Raw genomic sequence first — 20965 nt, forward strand, 5'->3', positions numbered from 1 at the left:
TGGCCGACAGTTCAAATATGCTCATTGTGTGCTGTAATACTACCGAAAAAAAATAATGATCCCAAAACTTATTATGTTTTGGAAAGATTGTCTTAAACGTGTGATATGAATAAATAATGGTCAAAATGGATTTGTATTGTAAATTGACTATAGAGTCTATACTATAGACTATTCCTTATGTTTCATGTTTCATACCTGTTTTTATATTCTAATGCAAATAGGTATTGGTGTTGCCATGTTGTTTATACATGACTAATTATTGAATAAAAAAATTCAAAAAAACTATTCCTAGTCATGAGGTAATGTGTTGAAAATGACCAATCAAAGGAGCGGAGACATCTGACATTTGATCCCCGCCTCCAAAGTCTCAAAAGTCAACTTGACGAGCAAGCAGGGGTTGAGCAGTTGAGAGGGCAAAGAGATGGTCGAGCGAGCGCTACCCAGCGCCGTTCTCGCGAGAGCGCATTTTTGCACGCGGATACTGTTCTGTGCGCTCGCGGTGCAGAAATGCTCCCTTGCGAGGATGGTTTTCCTCGCGCGGATACTGTTCTGTGCGCTCAAATTATGTGTGCGCGTCTTTTTATATGCGCGAGATTTGACACTATTTAAACGCCAGACTTTGAGTTTGTATAAACATCAACAAGCTGAAAAATAAAACCAAAGTTTTTTCTTTTAGATAATATAATCTTGTTAAAATTGATTTAATAAAATTGGTATCGGAAAAAGTATCGTTCAGGAACCGGTATCGAAGTCAAGGTATCGATATCGAACATTTTTGAACGATGCCCAGCCCTACCTGTAACTTAATTTCAAAGCCCTGAATTTAAAAGGCAGTGTCACATAGCCAAGCCATTAGTGAATTATTCACAGCAGCTTTTGTTACCGCATAAGTAAGGTGTACTGTTGGTAGTTACAGCCGCTTATTAGTGACCTGGCATGATATATTCCGGTATCAATAGCTGACTGTTTTAACTGTGTATCCTTTAGGTGCTACATGTGTGACAAGCTCGGACATACAGCAGAGCATTATTGCCTGAGGAGTTTGCTCTGTAGTTGATTATTAATCCAAACCAGGGTTCATTGTGTGACATCAGACTCCTCTGTCATCACCCACTTTTGGTGTTTAGATCTGTCCTCATCTGTAGCTAAGCAGCCAGCATTTTCCCTCCGGTTGTCACGGTAGCAGATGTGTATGGGCCCGTTGACGTCAAAGCCCAGATCCAATGGCAGACTCGCGCTGCATCAGACCAGTAATGTTGCATCATTAGGCTCAGGTTCATATCAATATGGATGCAAAGCATGACTCTAGAGCTTAAGTGAGCGTGAGATGATTGTTGGGGTGCTTTCACACCTGTAGATCGATTGCTTTGTTCCAAAACAGGGATTAAAATTATTACAGTGTTGCGTTTTATTTTTGGTGCGGTTCGCTTTCACACGGCAACGTTTCTAAATGGACCCAATTTGTTAATACAAGTCACGCGTGAGTAAACTGTTCTCTCATTGGTCAAAGTTTCACGGTTTATTTTCCGGGATTCCACCAGTATCATGGCTGTCATCCATCATCAGGATGGAATGACAACAGCTTTGCGGGCTTATTGTTGTTGTTTTTTGTAGCTGTCGTTATATTAATTTATCATTTTGAGCAGGAGTCCAGGATTCATCGGGAAAACATTTTTAAAATGCACCTACTAGGAAGAAGAGCAATAAGACGGCATTAGAAAAATGAAAAAGTGCGCTTTGATTTTGAATGGCGAAGACGTGCTCACTCAGACATTCACAGGTTCATTTTGAGGTATTTGCAAAACAAAGCTAATGCTTTTCACGGAACTTACGTAATTACCCATTATAAATTGTGATACAGCCTGGTTCGTTAGATCGGATTGCTTTCTCGCTACAACCGAACCGCTCCAGAGTTCGTTTTCAATCGAGCCGAGACCACCTCGTTCAGGCGATCTCGGACCGATTGTTTTGGCGCGGATCCGAGCGCGATTACCATGTTAACATATGCCCAAACGACCCGAGCTAAGGGGGGAAACGCGCCAGGTTCCGAAACAACGGGCCAGGTGTGAAAGCACCCTTACTCAGGTTTCTCAAACCCGAAATACTGTGTGTCATAAAATCATGTTTAAACGTGACGACATATAAAAATCTGACTTTTTCTGTGTTTAAGTGCTATAATCGGGTCTCCGGTGCATCTACCAACCCGAAAACATGAAAAAGAACAACCCAGTATTTTTATTTTTTATTTTTTTTGGTAAGCCGTTTTCTGTAAGCTTGTGAAAATACGAGACACTCACAGGGTTCCAGACTGTGACCAAATGGTCGCATTTTGTGAAGTGTTTGAATTCGCCGCAGAATGAATAAAGGTTGCTGTGAGATCTAGTGAGATGCATTAAAATTCTGCACAGAATTCTCTGTTATAAACAGATCAAACAGCGCTGACATAGAAAACGAGAAGCAGTAACGCTTGGAGGTGGGCGATATGAGCTAAAATTCATATAACAATATTTTACACTGTCCAGGCGATATCGATATTATATTGCGATATGAGAAAAACAAATATTACAGGCAAAATATTTTAACCTTATTTAACTAGAAAACGTGAGGGTTCACCTGAAAAGTATTTTTTTATTTTTAAGTGCAAACGTGCAACATGAGGTAGACATGTATGAATTGTGTGTTTGAGTAGGCCAGTGATCCCCCCCCATGTCAATGTCACATGATCCTTCAGAAATTATTCTAATATGCTAATTTGCTGCTCAGTAACCATTTCTGATCATTGTCAATGTTGTAAACATTTGTGCTGCTTAATATGCTTGAGGAAGCTATTTTTTCACGAGTCTCTTATGAATATTTGAAATGGTCCTTTGTGTCAGAGTGCTGTTCGTCAGAAATAGAACGGGGCATCAGTTTACTGTCATGGATTTGTCGTGTCGCGTCGTGCCGCATCCACAGCAGAGAACATCACTGGGTTCTATTTGCTTTCGCCAAATCGCGCCGCTCGTGTCTGGTGTAGACACCTTGTTTTGGTATTTGTGAATCTTAAGTATATTCATAATCTGCTTTACGTTTACCTGGCACTGGAAGTCCTTTCTCAAACTTGTTACTTTCATGCTTAGAGCAGAACCATGCATCGTTCATTTAATGTCAATGTCACATGATCCTTCAGAAATTATTCTAATATGCTAATTTGCTGCTCAGTAACCATTTCTGATCATTGTCAATGTTGTAAACATTTGTGCTGCTTAATATGCTTGAGGAAGCTATTTTTTCACGAGTCTCTTATGAATATTTGAAATGGTCCTTTGTGTCAGAGTGCTGTTCGTCAGAAATAGAACGGGGCATCAGTTTACTGTCATGGATTTGTCGTGTCGCGTCGTGCCGCATCCACAGCAGAGAACATCACTGGGTTCTATTTGCTTTCGCCAAATCGCGCCGCTCGTGTCTGGTGTAGACACCTTGTTTTGGTATTTGTGAATCTTAAGTATATTCATAATCTGCTTTACGTTTACCTCGTTCATTTATATTTCTACATGGCTCCCTGCAATACAACTCTGATTCTTCAATCATGCCATCTAGGGGTCTGTTAATGATACAACCACAACTGATAACGGAGAGCTCAAGCGGGGGTACTGTGAGTCATGTTGAGGTCATTAAAATGTGTCAGATTAATATTTTGCATTTGCATTTACTTGTCAGGCAAGTGGCCGCATGATAAGTGGGAAAATTACGCAGTGTAGTCTTATCACCCTGCAGAGGTTTCTTTTGCTAAATAATCTGTTGACTGTACACAGTCCCTCAGTTTGGGAACCACTGGAGTAGGCGATTTGTGCTCTATTAACTTGGTCTGTTACGATGCTCTATGTGCTTGATTACTAATGCCTGTGTAGTATGGCATTGCACACAGAAGACAAAAACATTCAGCCTCAACTCTTTATCGTCATTTGTGTTCAAATTTGCAAAGCATACCAAATTGAACAAAACAATATAAATGCAAAATTTGCATTCATGAATATATAACGGTATCCATGGTATAGCAAAATCCATGGAACAACATAATACTGGGGGTCTGTTAATGATACAACCACAACTGATAACGGAGAGCTCAAGCGGGGGTACTGTGAGTCATGTTGAGGTCATTAAAATGTGTCAGATTAATATTTTGCATTTGCATTTACTTGTCAGGCAAGTGGCCGCATAAGTGGGAAAATTACGCAGTGTAGTCTTATCACCCTGCAGAGGTTTCTTTTGCTAAATAATCTGTTGACTGTACACAGTCCCTCAGTTTGGGAACCACTGGAGTAGGCGATTTGTGCTCTATTAACTTGGTCTGTTACGATGCTCTATGTGCTTGATTACTAATGCCTGTGTAGTATGGCATTGCACACAGAAGACAAAAACATTCAGCCTCAACTCTTTATCGTCATTTGTGTTCAAATTTGCAAAGCATACCAAATTGAACAAAACAATATAAATGCAAAATTTGCATTCATGAATATATAACGGTATCCATGGTATAGCAAAATCCATGGAACAACATAATACTGGTAGTCACGTTCATACCGGTATAGCGCCCACCCCTAGTAACGCTAACTGTAACCATGGTGTTGTGGTAGAAATAGTCAAATGTTATTACATTATTCATTTCAGGGTTTGTACAACATTTTAAGAGAGAAATGCAAGCAATTTTCAATGACTTTTAAGCATTTCACACAACTGTTGCCAGCACTTTAAAGCTCCAAAATGATTCAATTTGAATGTTATTTTCAATGGAATGACCAAAATATACTGTGGTGAACAAACACTTCTCACCATCAAATCACCATTATAACCTGTAGATGGCAACAGAGGAGCACTTGCTGGTTTATTAGACATTAATTTATACCTTTTCCTCTATATTTTGAAATTATAAAATAATTATAAAATCACTAGGCTCAAATCATCAAGAAATCAGATTTTGACAGAGTTTTGCTCTTTTTTTGTGTGTGTATGAAGTAAGAAACTTTTCTTCAATTTGCGACTAAATCACACATAATCACTGAAGTTGTTGGTCAGTTCCATGTAAGACTATAGAAGAATAATGGTACATTTAATAAGAGTACAATATATACCTTTTCTACATAAAAATTTGATTTTGCACATTAAATTGTTGTTTTTGTTAATAAAATATATTTTGTAAGCTTCCCAACTCAGGCTTTGTGCTTTACTGTCAAATGTGTATAAACATGAAATAAACAATGAACATGTAATATTATTAGTAACTGCACTTATTAATGCAAAACAATAGTAATTTTTTCATGATATATGTTTTTTTCATATCCCTCTGAAATTAAAAGAATACTGCACATTGTAATTTTTATGAGTTAAGTCTATTTATTATCAAAGTATATGTCAGTAATACAGTTAAAATGGGGAAAATATGTGAACGATTGCATTGCAGGCTGATTTAAGGTGTGCCTCTAAATTTTCTGCTTGTGCTCCTAAAAATTTTCAATCAGGGGCTACAGTGCTCCTAGTAAAAATAGTTAGTCTGAAGCCCTGGCTCGGATCTCGCTCCACCAGTGATGTACTCAGCCGCTTTCTGTATGCTCAGAAAACCGTATCAGAAGTTTTAACTAATATGGTTTAAAACGCATGATTTCAGTGCAATAGACATGATAATCAAAACCAAACAGATGTTTTTTTGGCAGAGTATCTGAGATAGGAGCTGTAAATGCACAGCCCTATTCTGGAAAAGGGGCGGGAGTTGCATTTAAAGAGACATGCACGAAAACAGTGTGTTTACGCTTACACTGAAAATAGGCATTTCCAAAATGATATAATAAATGATTGGTGGGGTATTTTGAGTTTCAAAATAATTGAAATTTCACAGACACATTCTGGGGACTTGTATAACATCTTGTAGCAAGGGGCATAATAGGTGCCCTTCAACATTAGATGATGTGTATAAATCATCTTGATATTATCATATGATTTTTTGATTCATATTGTAGCGTTCGCTCATCCAAACAAATGCTTGTCCGTCCTTCTCCAGAGCTTTCGTAATGAAGTGTCCAACTGCTTTTCAATCAACAGCTTGTTGTCAAGGTAACCACTCCATTAATTTGCATCCTTTCCTGATAATGTGTTCCAGGGCTCCAGAGATCATCCTGGGCTTACCCTTCTGTGAGGCCATAGACATGTGGTCACTGGGCTGCGTCATCGCTGAGCTCTTTTTGGGCTGGCCGCTTTATCCAGGAGCACTGGAGTATGACCAGGTAAGATCAGCCAGTGATCTCGGATAATGACCCACTTTGTTACGTCTGGGCGACATTTGCTTTTTTTCAGAGGAAGTCTTTGCGATAAGTTTCTTCTCAAAGAAAAGAAAATTGACGTTGTTAGTAGCAGCAGTGTTGTGCAAAACTACAAATTTTCAGAATCTATGAGTTTATGGGTGCCTGTGTACTAAAACAGGATGCAGGCATCTTGTGACTTGTTTTTAAAAGAGACTATTTTATCTTGAATTCAGCATCTTAACACAAGTTGTGTCGCAAAACTCGGTTAATGCACAGCATGCTAGTTAGAGATTGACCAATAGTGGATTTTGGATGACTGAGTTTATCTAGATTTTTTTTTTTCCTCTAGGAAGCACTAACACAAATAATTTCATAAAAGTATAATAAAAAAAAAAATGTATGTGAACTCCATGCACAAGAGGGTTAAGGCAGTGCTGGAAAATAATGGTGGCCACACAAAATATTGACACTTTGGGCCCAATTTGGACATTTTCACTTAGGGGTGTACTCACTTTTGTGGCCAGTGGTTTAGACATTAATGGCTGTGTGTTATTTTGAGGGGACAGCAAATTTTACACTTATACAAGCTGTACACTCACTACTTTACATTGTAGCAAATTGTAATTTCTTCAGTGTTGTTGTATAGCCCAAAATGCAATGAAATATTTTTTCTTTTTTTTTTCTTTTAATTTTATTACTTTTATTATTTTCATGATTATTTTTCTGGGTTCGTACGGTAATGAAAAACCTGGAAAAGTCATGGAATTTTATAACAGCGATTTCCAGGCCTGGAAAAATAAATAAACCCAGAAAGTTTCATGGAAAAGTCATGGTACAAATTTCTGTATAATAGAATTATGTTTAACCAGGTCCTGAGCTTCGGTCCGGGATTGTGCATATATCGCATAGTTTGCATAGTTTTACTCATTCCCGCAGCTTTTGAGTGTAAAATGAGGGAAATTCCTGCACACATTTATTAAATACTGCATGTAGGTTAGATGAGTAAATTATCCACACAGACTGTCTGATTAAGTCATTTGAAAACCGCATGAGTGATTCAGCTTCTCTTTCACTCTCTAGTGCAGCGGTTCCCAAACTGGGGTGAGCTACAGAAAAACGGCAATGGATAATGTCAGCCAGTTGAGTCTCACGCAGCCTATCTGTGTATAAGAGAATCTCATGGAGAAATCGAAACAAATTAACACAACAGCACAAAGAAAAAAACAGACTGTGGTAATGTAATGTATCTCTAACGTAGTTAAGCAACATGACACGACCAAGAGGGTGCAGTTTTTCCTGAAAACCAGTACGACTGCAAATCATTGACATTGATACAAGAGTTTAAACGAGTAGTTAATATTAAGTGACTTACATTTTAATACAATATTGTCAAAGTTGACTGTTTTTGCTCTCGAAAATAGTTCCAAACCAAGATCACAGCAGAACAGTCACGCATCTCAGAGCAACACACGTTACTGAATTATTCAATGTTTTTGAATGAATTGGGTGAGTCAATGATTCAATAACCCATTCATAATGACAGGCACTTGCTTCATTCTTAGATGAATTAGCCTTCTGAACAAATCGTTTGAATAAATGCCTCGATGACTGACCTACTGGCAGTTTACTTTCATATTTAAAAGTACCTTATATCTTAATTTTTGTCCAACATTTCATATTTGCATTATTAAAAAAAATCTGATTTAAAACACCAAGCTTATAACATTATATATGCTGTTGTAATTTTGCGGTGTAAATCTATTCATGCTACATTTTAGCTTTATTAAACTGTGTAAATGCATCTAAATGCCACTTCAGCTTCTTCTGTTTCTTCTGCAGTGGAAAGATTGGTTTTGTTAATACTGATTTCATTTGATTGGTAACAGCCCTATAGTGTCTTATTATATTAAGTGAAATTAAGAAAATGTAAGAATTTAATATGAAAGATGATGCATGCATTTAATAAGGTTAGGGGAAATGCCCTTTACATTAAAAAAATGAGCTGGAAATAAATTGAAATAGTTTAGTATGCAATAACTTCAGTCATATAAAATCACTCACTGCTCTTGACTGAATAACTTTTATAAATTTAATCTGTTTTTAATTTACAGTTTATTTAATTTCTATATATTTTTGTACCTGAGTACTACTGTTAGACTGAAACAGTTTCCGAAACAAAATTCAGGTCCTAAGTTTGTATTTGTGTTGTATTGTATTTATTTATTTAAAAAATCAGCCTGGGCTTATCCCATTAAAAAAAAAATAAAAAAAAAATTGTATATTTTATTTTAGGAGATCATCTTTGACTTGCCCTAACAATGTATTTTTGTTCATTACTATGTAATAAAATAAAATCATTATTGTAAGGATATATAATATAATATAATTAGTGCTGGGCAACGATTAATCGCGATTAATCACATCCAAAATAACCGTTTTTGTAGATATAATGTATGTGTGTGTACTGTGTATATTTATTATCTATATAAAAAGACCCACACATACAGTATATATTTTGAAAAATATTTACATTAATTTACTTGATATATTTATATTCATATAATTTATATATAAATATTTAAACATAACATATTTTTCTTAAGTATATGCATGCATGTGTGTGTATTTATATATACATAATAAATATACACAGTACACACACTTATATTATGTACACAAAAAACTTTTATTTTGGATGCGATTAGTCGCGATGAATCATTGCCCACCACTAAATATAATATAATTAGGGCTGGGCAAGTTAACGCGTTATCGCGCATCCCGCACACATGAGTCTCTACCCGCACGCACCCACACTTGCCCGTCAAGTGTTGTCCCGCATTGCACTCTGCTGCATTGGGTCCCGCGATAGTGCAGGTCTCTAAGGTGCCTGTTATAATGTTATGATCAAGGCTCTGGACTCTGAGCATAACTTGTTTTTCTATAACAAACTATAAAATATTTTCTATAAAAAACGTTAATGCCCTGGCAGTGGCAAATAGCTTGTTTTATATTTTATTTGATTACATTGTTATAAGTTGAGATTTACCAGAAATATTTTAACTGCTACTATCTAAAAGGAATACTGCTGTAAAAAAGCACCTTATTTGTTTAAAGTGTTTGCAAACCAAATGTTATTGCACTTTCATTCATATAACAGTACTTTTAAATGAAAAAAGTGCACAATACACTACTTTTGAATGCATTATTGAATTTTGTGCATAATGTGATTAATCGCAGACAATCATGCGATTTAAAAAGATTAAGCGTTGCCCAGCACTAAATATAATATAATATGTAATAAAATAGAATCTAATATTATGCTTAGATGACCATTGTGAATCTTGGTGCATGTAGATATCTTTGAATGTAGAATTTACACTAATTTAAATGCACATTTTTATTAAACATTCTGGGTACTATTTTCAGCCATCAGTAAGAGTATAGTGTGGTATTTAACACATTTTTCTATCAAAAATAGCATAATATAAAAAAACGTTGCAGATTATGCAACGGACTAGTTTTATTTATTTATTAGGTATGTCAGCTCAATACTTAAAGCGAATATCTTCAGATAACATGAAAGATAACTCGCACACATTAAAAACGTGTGAGCGCGTTTACCATCATGGACCAGTGCTGCCGATAAACCAGATGTCTGAGGTGGTGTAAATGGCGCTTATGACAGTAGCAAAACTAGCCAGCTGTGTAAGAATAGGGTGATTTGGGTTTGCTGACCACAAACCCCCAAGCCGCCTGTCCGTGCCAGCTATGGGTCCAGTTACACTCCACACAGCAGAATGTATTTATAACCGAAAGCCCCGCTCGCTCACACACACACACACACACACACACACACACCCTCTCTCTCTGCACTATCAGCAGGTTCTCACTTCAGTGTGCTCTGTGTTTGTGCAATGCTTTGGCAACCTGATCATGTCACTATAACACCCCTAAGATGCCATAAACACTGCTTGTTTAACACAGCCGTTTTGAGCCTCAGCGCTTGTAAAAGGAGAGGTGGCGTCATTGTCGAGAGAGGAAGAGACGGAGAGGAATGAGAGCAAGCAGCCAATGAGGGCTTTGTAGTGGCTTGTGTTTCACTGGTAGAGGCCCGCTGCGACACAGTCTTTCTGAGAAGCAACAGATGCACGCTTGAAGGCGAACGTCGGCAGAGTTCACTGACCAGTAATACTCGGTTTACCAAGGCAACAAGAACAATGGCGTTTTTACACAGAGACTCATGCATTTATGGGGTTGAACTCCTCCTGCCTTTCCTAAAAAGACAGAGCTGCGGTTAACCAAATACTGTTTAATGCCTTTGTCATGTTATTTGCGTTATGAGGTCATTGCTTTTATTTATAAAAGGATGCTATGGCAAACAAATCACAACACTAAAGCAGCGGAGTTGCTTTTTTGTTCTTAATTAGTTTAAGGCATAGGTAGTTAAAAGGGAGTAATGTGGCGTAATGGTTAAAGATCTGAGGTGATAACCTGTTACTATGAACTGAGGTCGAGTTAGACAAGTTATTGAAATCTATTCAAATGAAAAACCAAGCTGTCTTTAAGGTCATTGGTCATTTCTGGAAATGTGTTTTCAGCCTTTTGTTGATTAATTAATCAATACCGAGGGCAATATTTGCCCCTGGAATTGATTTTTACGGACAATTAATAAATAAAGAAAAATAACCTACTGATAAATATAAAATGAAATCCATATCAAGAAGCTATGAACAGTGCACAAGATACACTACCTTTCAAAAGTTTGGTTCTTTTAGATTGTTCAGTCTTTTTGAAAACAGTCTTGGGTAACTATTTTCTATTTTAATGTAGAAATTTTCTGTCTTAATGTAATTTATTTCTCTTACGCAAACCTGAATTTTCAGCATAATTACTCTAGGAGCCACATGATCCTTCAGAAATCATTCTAATATGCTGATTTACTGCTCAAGAAACATTTCATAATATCATCAGTGTTGAAAACAATTGTGTTGCTTAATATTTTTGTGCAAACTATAAATATTTCAAATGCATGCATATTTTAAAAAAGTATATTAGTGCTGTCAAACGATTAATCGTGATTAATCACATCCAAAATAAGATTGTTTACATAATATGTATGTGTGCTGTGTATATTTATTATGTATACACACACATGCATTTATCTATTTCCGAAAAATGTTATATTTATATATTAAATATATTTATGTATAATATAAATTATATGAATATAAGTAGACATGTCAATATTTTCAAAATATATACTGTATGAGTGTATTTATATATACATAATAAATATACACCGAACATGCATATATTATGCAAACAACAACTTTTATTTTGGATGCGATTAATCGTTTGACAGCACTAAAATATATATATTAGAGGTGGAACGGTTCAACTTACTCACGGTTCGGTTTGTATCACGGTTTTAGAGTCACGTTTTCGGTATGGTTCGGTATGTGCTATGTTTAGGCAAAAACTATACTGTCAAATAAAAATAAAGAAAATAAGAATAATCTATCTAACTACAAGCAACCATATTTCTGCTGCCGCTGCAAAACAACTGTAAACTGTTGTCTGTTTTAGGGTTTGCTGGTGTGTGTTTCATGGTCTTCCTCAGCCTGCAGCTGTAACAGGAAAATATAATATACTTAAGTAAAGCAATGGGTTGAGTCTGACTAAATGCAACATTAGATCATTGACAACAGCTAAAATATAACTTTCAGTAAATAACAAACCTCAGCTTTTATAATAAGTTTAGATAAGATTACATATATTTTAAGTCAAGTGTATATCAAATAAATGGAAACTGTTAAAAACACTTTACAATAAGATTCCATTTGTTAGATAACATGACCTATCAATAAACAATAGTTATATAGCAATTCTTCTTCTTAGGGTTAATTTCAAAATGTACTAATACATAAAATCAGTTCAGTCTGTTAAAATTATTTAATGCACAATGAACAAACATGAATGATCAAGTGTTTGTATTAAATAACATTCAAAAACATTAATTGTAAAAATATATTGTTCTCTAACTGTAAGCTGATGTTAGATAGTCTATACAGGAGATACAATTTGACTGTACTTTCATTTAATCCAAACTGTGTACATATTTAGTTATCTATACCTGCTAGAGTTATCCAGCCAAGAATAACAACTAACCAACTAGCTAAAAAAAAAAAAGCCCATAACTGTTTTTCTGACGGACTGATATAACATAAACGCTGTTAACCATTTGTACATTCTCTATCACGCATATTTTAGATTCACAATTCATTTAAAAGTCTCTGGTGTGTAAAAATAGTAAACACCACCATGTCCTCCTGTTTTTTTTTTTTACCCCAATAATAGTTATAGGAGCATTAAATAGTTCAGAAAGAAACTTCATTCTAATGCTCATTCTATTAGCGTTAGCCGCGCTTATGCAAACGGCAATGTTTCTTTCAATCTGACATTCACATTAAAATATGGAATAATATTCATAACAGAAGATCGAAATATTAAAAATAAAATGGAAACTTGCCTGCTTGAACTCTTTCATTTGCTCTGGGTGTCGGTCTTTAAAGTGTTTTGTTAGTTTGATGCGCATCTTTCGGATAGCGCATCAAGAACCGGGATGACCGGGTATATATATGTAACAGCAGCTCATTTGTATTTAAAGAGACAGACCCGAAAAACGGCGTCTGCAAAAGCAAATGCTAGTCTAAATTGACAGCTACAGGTCAGCTATGAACAGTTCAGAGATGCTAGCCTGATACTAAACCCCTATTTTAAGTGTAGAATAACAGGAAATATATAAAATGTTAGTTGGCAGATAAAAATCCCATTGAAATGCATTATGGGGACTTTTTTTTTCATCCACGTCGTACATTTTTGTCACTTTCAGGATAAATTTTGTTACTTCCAGTGGCATTTTCCCTGATCCATGGTTCATTTCTGACCCTGTCATTTGCTTCAAATTAAACATGCCATTTCCTGACTAAGGTCAGATGTGCCCTTGAGCGAGACACTTAAACCTAAGTTGCTTTATGGAAGCTGTCCATGTAATGAGTTGTACTATAAATCGATCTGGATTAAAAACATCAGCCAAATGGTAAAGAACGCATTTCTCAATGTTGGCTTGCCTGTTCAGTGTGAGAGGATTGACATCTGTTGTGGGCAGAAAGAGTGGCCAACATCTTGACTTGGCATCTTAACAAAGCCTTGAGTAGCAGCAGACCCCATACTGCGCTCTGTATTAAGAGTGAAACATCATGAAACGCTACTCAGAGCTTGAAATAACAACTGAAGTTATTTGCTTATTTTTGTCTCTTTTGTTGTGCGGTTTTTGCTGATTCATGTTGATTGATATCACTGTGTGGTTTGTAGCTTCTTGAAACCTTTTTTCATCCTGAAGATGCACAATCACAGGTGACATCAATTAATATTTGATGCCTACAAATAAATTCAAGCCATTTTTATCTTTAGTAAGCACTATGCTTATGGTACGAATATACTTGTCAAGACAAAATGCCTTTCTGAACTGTGAACATTGGTATTTTGGCACAGTTTTCCTGCTGCATACCACTTTTATGGACCTGCCTATGCTAGACCCGTCTTATCTCATATTACTTCCTCTTGTAATAGTGGAAAAGTACCAATACGCGTGTTTCCATCATGTTGTAATGATTTGTGAATCAATCAAGAGATTCTTGTCAAGAACGTTGAGATGGATTTAGCTTTACTTATCAGAAATGATAATGTTGAGATCCACTAATGCTATAAATGTCTCCGCAGATTCGTTACATCTCTCAAACTCAAGGGTTTCCCGGAGAGCAGCTTCTGAACGTGGGGACGAAGACGGCCCGATTCTTCTGCAAGGAGTCCAATTTACCATACGCCACATGGAGACTGAAGGCAAGGGTCCATTTATCGTCCACTTTACCAGACATTGCTGTCATAAATTTACTGCATAGCTCTCGGGATCGAGTTACTGTCTGCTCTGCATAAAGTTTTGATGTAAAGTTCTTATGTAATGACTTCAAACACGCTTCCTGTTTCTGCAGACGACTGAAGAACATGAGAAAGCAACAGGACTGAAGTCCAAGGAGGCGAGGAAGTACATTTTCAGCTGTCTAGATGACATTGGACATGTACGTTTTTGCTTGCAAATGCTTGTTATACATCAGGGCTGCACAAACTCGGTCCTGGAGGGCCGATGTCCTGCAGAGTTTAGCTCCAGCTTGCCTCAACACACCTGCCAGGAAGTTTCTAGTATGCCTAGAAAGAGCTTTATTAGCTGGTTTAGGTGTGTCTAATTGGGGTTGGAGCTAAACTCTGCATGACACCGGCCCTCCAGGAACGAGTTTGGGCACCCCTGCACCAGACCTCTTCTTGGCCTGCAACAAGAAGTGAGGTTGGGAAATCTCTGTGGTGCACTTGCAGCTAAACGCATGTTTCCTGTGGTGATTTTGTGCCTTATAAAGTGCATCTAATTGGGGTTGGAGCTAACCTCTGCATGACACCGGCCCTCCAGGACCGAGTTTGGGCACCCCTGTTATACATCATCATGAGGAAAAAAACATTTGAGGAGTTACTATTATTATTATTATTATTATTAATACTATGTTATGGTTAATAATAATAATATACATTTTACAGCATTATTATATAGAATAATAACTATTCTAATTATAAATAATATATTAAGTTATTATATTTTAATTAATATTTATTAATGTTGTTTTTTTATTATAAGTATTAATTTTATTATTAATAACAATAATGATAATTTATGTACAATACTGTAATTATATTGGAATTACAATATTGTATTATATTATATGCATATATAAAATAATAAATGTTGTGTTTTGTTATTATATTAATGTTTTATAAATATGCTATATATATATATATTATTTAAATAATAGTCATAATAATATTGTTGTTGTTGTTAATACTATATATTATGGTTATTAATAATATTATACTGTAATATTAACAACACTTATCATTATTATATAGAATAATAGTGATTCTAATATAAATATTATGATTAAATTATATTATATTTTAGTTAATACTATTACTGTTATTTTTATTATACGTAATTTCTATTAATAATGATATTAATGCTCATTTATATACAATAATGTAATGAACATGTATATAAAATAATGAATGATATGCTGTTGTTGTTGTTTTACATATATACTGTATATACTATTACATAAAAATAATAATAGTAGTAAAAAAATAAATAATACAAATTATTATTATTTTTGTATTCATTTATCAGGTGAATCTAATGCTCAACATGGAGGGCTGTGACCAGTTGGCGGAGAAGGCTGACAGGAGAGAATTCGTGCACCTGCTAAAGATGATGCTGATGATTGATGCCGATCAGAGAATCACCCCTTCAGATGCACTTACCCACCCTTTTGTCACTATGCAGCACCTGATGGATTTCCCCCATTGCAACCAGTATGTCCAGACTTTTTTTAATGCCAGTTTCACTGCCTGTCTTCTCTATTATGTGTGGTCGTTCTCAAGGAATGTGTCTCCAACAGTGTCCAGTCTTGTTTCCACATCATGGACGTGTGTCACTCAAGAACCAGCATGTACGATACTCTCAACCGCAACAAAGCACCCCCACTTATGAAGCCTGTGACGCTTCCAAGTGCTCCAAATATCACTGTCGCCTTCAACAAAATGCCATCTGTCCACTCTCAGGTAAAAGCGCACACTCTGAAAAGACTTGGGGTTTAACTGTAAACAAGAAAACAACAGATTGTTCCTCTATTTTATCTATTTACCTTTCCGCTTTAGACCCTGGCACCTTCTGCTCCACCTGTGGTGCATCCAGGAATTCCCATCCAGACAGGAAGCGCCCAGTTTGGGTGTAACGAGTCCTTTCAGCAGGCACTCATTCTATGCCCTCCTACTCTTCAAGGTAGTAGAAAGCGCATCACAGTGAGATATGCATTATAATTTGAACTAGGGATGCATAATTTGCATTGCAATTTTTCAAAAAATCTTGTAATTGCAATTTCAAATGTGATGAAACAAAAAGTTTGTTGTACTTCTTTTTTTAGGGCTGCACAATTTGGCCTAAGACTTTGTGATTATATAAATCAATGATTATGTTTCTAAAATATCTAGCGATTGTGACTTTAAAAAAAGTTTGTTGTAGGGCTGCACAATTTGGCCTAAAAAAATTTGGGATTATATAAATCAATATGATTATAAAATGATTGATTAAAAATATATATATTTTCCTGTAAAAATAATAATTGTTATTATTATGATGATTACTACTACTGTTACTACTAAATTAAAATATTAAACTATATTAAATGCTTATATGATTATAGAAGAATTGATATGATTATAAAATAATAATGACTATGATCATATTAATTGTACTGTAAAATAAAATAACATTAATGTTAATTTACTGTTATTATTATTGTTATTATAATTGCTAAAATTAAAAAAATAACAAAATAAATGACTTTTTAGTAATAAGAATTATTGCTAATATTTCACTGTAAAATAAATTTTAAAAATACAGTATTTAAGAAAAAAATACTAATATAATAGTTTTATTTTACAGTACAACCATCAAGCTTTTATAATAGTGGAAACCGTAGGGAGATCTTAAAACTTCTCTTTTGTGGACAACAGCCGGTTTATAAATTACATGCATGTTGCATTCTTAAATGCATGTTATAAGTGACATCCATATTGCAAATCTATAATTTATTTAAATTAATGTTGCAGCCCTAATTTAAATTGAGCATTACTATTAATTTTCAATGTAATATTGTGTGGAGCTGATTTGGTTGTTTGACTCTACAGGAATCCCTTCAAACCCAAATCAGCCAGGAGGATATTCGGTTCGAATGGAGAACACTCTTTCTCTGGTGACCCAAGCCCCAGCTATCCAGCCTTTACCCATGAGACCAGGAGTTATAGCACAAGTAAGTCCTCATTTCACACGATGATGTGGAAAAATAATGGAAAATAGCCGAGGGTTGTTATCCACATTGACATACCAGTTTCGATATTAAACTCGAAGCCAGATACATTACAAAAGTTCAGCATTGTCCTTTTTTGACCTTTCAGCAGCCGTGGTCCAACAGAACTCCACAGATCCTGGTGCCAGCTTGGCAGCAGGTCCCGCCACCTGCTACGAGCTTGGCATGCGATACAGTTGTTGGACCGCAGAGGCGAGGAGATTGGGGGTAAGATGATCAAGAAGGAGCCGCACCTCAAATATCATGTGCTGACACCACCACATTTCGGTGACGTAAAATGTGTTTTTTTTTTTATCTGTTAAAGGAAAGTGCGGCCACACAGCAGCCATTACGGTTCGGTGATGCCCCAGCCTATTGTTCCCAACCAAATGGCTGTGTCAGCCCATCAGCCTATAAACATTGGCATTGCTCATGTGGTCTGGCCTCAGCCTGCATCCAACAAGAGGAACAAACCCAGTCAGAACAGGTGAGCAACAGCCTACAGTCATTGGCAGGGCCACAAAACCCCTCCATTCGAACATTATGATACTCTTCTGTTAGGCTGCTCATTTGGGTTTTTACTCTGTTTCACCAAAAGGCAAAGTTGAGCTGATTATTATCATTTGTGCTGCTTTTTAGGAGTATGAATGTCTCGCACTACACGGACACACAGCCCTCAGTGTGTCCGTCACCAAAGATGGCGGACAGGTTGGCGAGTGCGGAGCCACAGCCGAGCTCTCCTGACAGAGAGGTGCAGGCCCAGGTGAAACCGGAGCAGGTGGAGGAGAAGAGTTGCTGTAAGGCGGCGGTGGCCAATCAGCAGCGAGAGTCTGTTATTATCAGAGAGTCACCCAGCCCGGCTGTAAGCGTCATTAGCATAAGCAGCGGCACAGATGAAGAGGAACAAGCACAGAGGTGCTTATTAAACATTCATTATGCACAAGTTTTACTGTTTTTTGTTTTTATACAGTAAAAAATACAGTAATATTGTGAAATGTTATTACTATTTAAAATTACTATTTTCTATTATAATATTTTATAAAGTGTAATCTATTCCTGTGATGGCAAAGCTGAATTTTGATGAAAGTTTTTTTTTTTCTTTTCTCTAGACAGTTTTAATGGTTAAATTGCATTTTATTTATGGATGCACGATATTATCGGACTGATATCGGAATCTGCTGATAATGGCTTTGAATGTACATATCGGCCCGATATGAAAAAGTATGCCGATATGTTTTGCCGATAAGAGGAATAGGTTAACTCACGTGCTCAGGGTGTGCTAGCGATTAGATCACGTCAGCAGTGTGACTCATTTTTGAAGCAAAGTTTTGCCTGAATAGTGTTTAGATTCACTGTTTTGGATCGCTGCATTTAAACTGAGAATGCATGTACAGAATGATGCGTGCGATGTATGATAGAGTAAACAGTATTAGCACGTGCAGCAGCAACAGCCTCCCCCGGGTTTATTTATAGTTATTTTCAAAGCTTCAATGTACTGTCAATATAAAAGAACTTCATTATTGTTTATTTAAATCTAACAAATAAGTTCTTATTAAAAATGAACCAAAATTTTAATTAATGTGCTTATAATTTTCTTCACAGGAGAGACTTGGTGTTGTTTCCAAACAAAAGAAAATATTTCGGCATCGGCTATTGGCCAAAAAGAGTTGAAAAATATCGGCAAAAATCTAATATCGTGCATCCCTAATTGTATTAATCCAAAAGCATGTTTAATTAACGGAGATAATGAAACTTTCACAATTTAATAGCAATTTATTAAAAGTTTAACAAAAAAATACATTTTTAGGGCCCTACGAGATACGTTTTATTTTTTTCTCAAATTCAGTTTTATTTTTACCAAATTCTGTTTTCCATTTTATTTTTCTGGATTCCATTTTAATGGTTTAACTATATTTTAATAATCAAAAACATCTTTAATTAATTGACTTATATTAAAATCATAGAGCCATATCAAAAGAACAGCATTTATGTGAAATGAGAATCTTTTGTAACATTTATCAATTTCTTTACAATTTTCTGTTTTTTATCAATTTAATGCATCATTGCTGGATAAAAGTATTATTTGCCTTCCCTAAAAAACAAACAAAAATGCTACTGTAAATATTCAGCAAGCTGGCAGAAGTGGTGACTTATTTCACTTTCAAACTGATTATCACTGATATTAATCATAACGAAGGTCATTTGCATATAGAACTACCCTCTTTAATTCTGAGGGTCAGTGAGAGAGGGTACATTTATGACTTTTTGACCAAGTAGATTTCAGGGAAATAAACAATATGCTACAAAAAATGCTATCAGTTGTGGACTAAAATTTCAGATTCTGTTTAGCTTGCATACATATGGCTCTCGTAGCTAAATTGAGTTGCGTGTGTTCTTTGACAGGTGTAAGGGCAGTCCGGAGTGTGAGGCATGCACAGGCTCTCTGAACATGGAGCGAGTGTGTTCCCTCAGCAGTCCTGATAGCAGTCTGAGCACCAGCTCCTCAGCCTCGGCACAATCCAGCCCCTCGCCATGCAAAAGACCCAGCAGGTACTGTATTTTATTTTTAAAACATGTAGAACTGTGAGGTGAGGTTGAGTCTATATGTATTTTGATGCGGGTTGTTTTCTTCTGTGACTTACTGCAGTATATCAGAAGATGACGGCCATGAAAGTGGGTGTGAAACAGTAGACAGCTCACCCCCTTCAGACTCCTCCCTAGGGCCCCACGACAGCCCCTTCCCTGAAAGACGCTTTCTGACCAATCAAAACCAGAACCGGAAACCCCAGGCCAGGCGTGGACACCCCAACACAGTGCTGAATAAACCTGCGGTGAGGACCGTGGTGGTGCCGCCCATGAGAGTGCTGAACAATAACCATCACCCCAACAATGAGCAGCTCACAATCGGCACAGGTATGGAAGAATAAGTCTAGTTGTAGGTTATCGGAAACATGTGAAAGATTCTAATGGAAGTTGAGCAGTTGTTGGTGCTTCGATGTTTTCTTAAAATAACGTTCTGGGTTTGATACAGGCTGTTTTGTACTAAGAAAAATCATTTTAATTTGTTTTTCATAAATAATTCTAACAAGCTGATTTGGTGTTCAAGAAACATTTATCATCATCAATGATGAAAACAGTTGTGCTGCTTAATATTTATGTGGATAATATTTCTGATAAAAAAAAATTTCTCCAAGATTTTGATGAATAGAACGTTCAAAAGAACAGCGTTTATTTTAAATAGAAATTAGGGATGGATGATATGACCTAAAAATCTAAATCTCGATTAATTGAACACTTTACCTCAATTACCGTATTGACCCGAATATAAGACAATGTTTTTTTCTTGGAAATACATCTGAAAAAACTCAGTCGTCTTATATTCAGGGTCTAGACTTTGACATGTCGATAATACACCCACAACAATAGGTGGCGCCAAATATGCATAAAACGAGTGTGCCGTGAAATATGTAATGTAATGCGTGTTGTAAAGATCGCGAGAAAAAACTAAATAATAAGAAAAGCTTACAGCTGCATGAGTCGTGACTGTCACCTTAGCCTAATGGGACCAAACTCCCTTTGTGATTTTAAAACGTAAGACCGTACCCAGATTTGAAGACTACAGTAAGATTTAACTTCTACTGTTAATAAGATTTTGGTAGGCTACTATTAGATGGATAGCCTAAA

The 20965-nt window shown here is 36.1% G+C and overlaps 1 protein-coding gene across 2 annotated transcripts in view; it reads left to right on the plus strand.

Annotated features, from left to right (window-relative positions):
- The window catches only part of LOC107572316 (homeodomain-interacting protein kinase 3-like), a 79595-nt gene that overhangs the window by 51494 nt on the left and 7136 nt on the right, over positions 1–20965 (plus strand). The window contains exons 3-14 of one of the 2 annotated variants that reach the window (XM_016258741.1): positions 6134–6257; positions 14058–14177; positions 14327–14413; positions 15562–15746; positions 15833–15995; positions 16092–16215; positions 17124–17245; positions 17391–17509; positions 17607–17768; positions 17921–18196; positions 19685–19831; positions 19929–20194. In XM_016258741.1, coding sequence (XP_016114227.1) covers positions 6134–6257; positions 14058–14177; positions 14327–14413; positions 15562–15746; positions 15833–15995; positions 16092–16215; positions 17124–17245; positions 17391–17509; positions 17607–17768; positions 17921–18196; positions 19685–19831; positions 19929–20194 — 1895 coding nt within the window. The remainder of the gene's footprint in view (positions 1–6133; positions 6258–14057; positions 14178–14326; positions 14414–15561; positions 15747–15832; positions 15996–16091; positions 16216–17123; positions 17246–17390; positions 17510–17606; positions 17769–17920; positions 18197–19684; positions 19832–19928; positions 20195–20965) is intronic. The other variant, XM_016258751.1, reaches the window with a different exon arrangement.

This window comes from Sinocyclocheilus grahami, unplaced genomic scaffold (assembly GCF_001515645.1).
Source record: "Sinocyclocheilus grahami isolate Dianchi unplaced genomic scaffold, SAMN03320097.WGS_v1.1 scaffold30.1, whole genome shotgun sequence".
In the NCBI taxonomy this organism is placed as follows: Eukaryota; Metazoa; Chordata; class Actinopteri; order Cypriniformes; family Cyprinidae; genus Sinocyclocheilus; species Sinocyclocheilus grahami.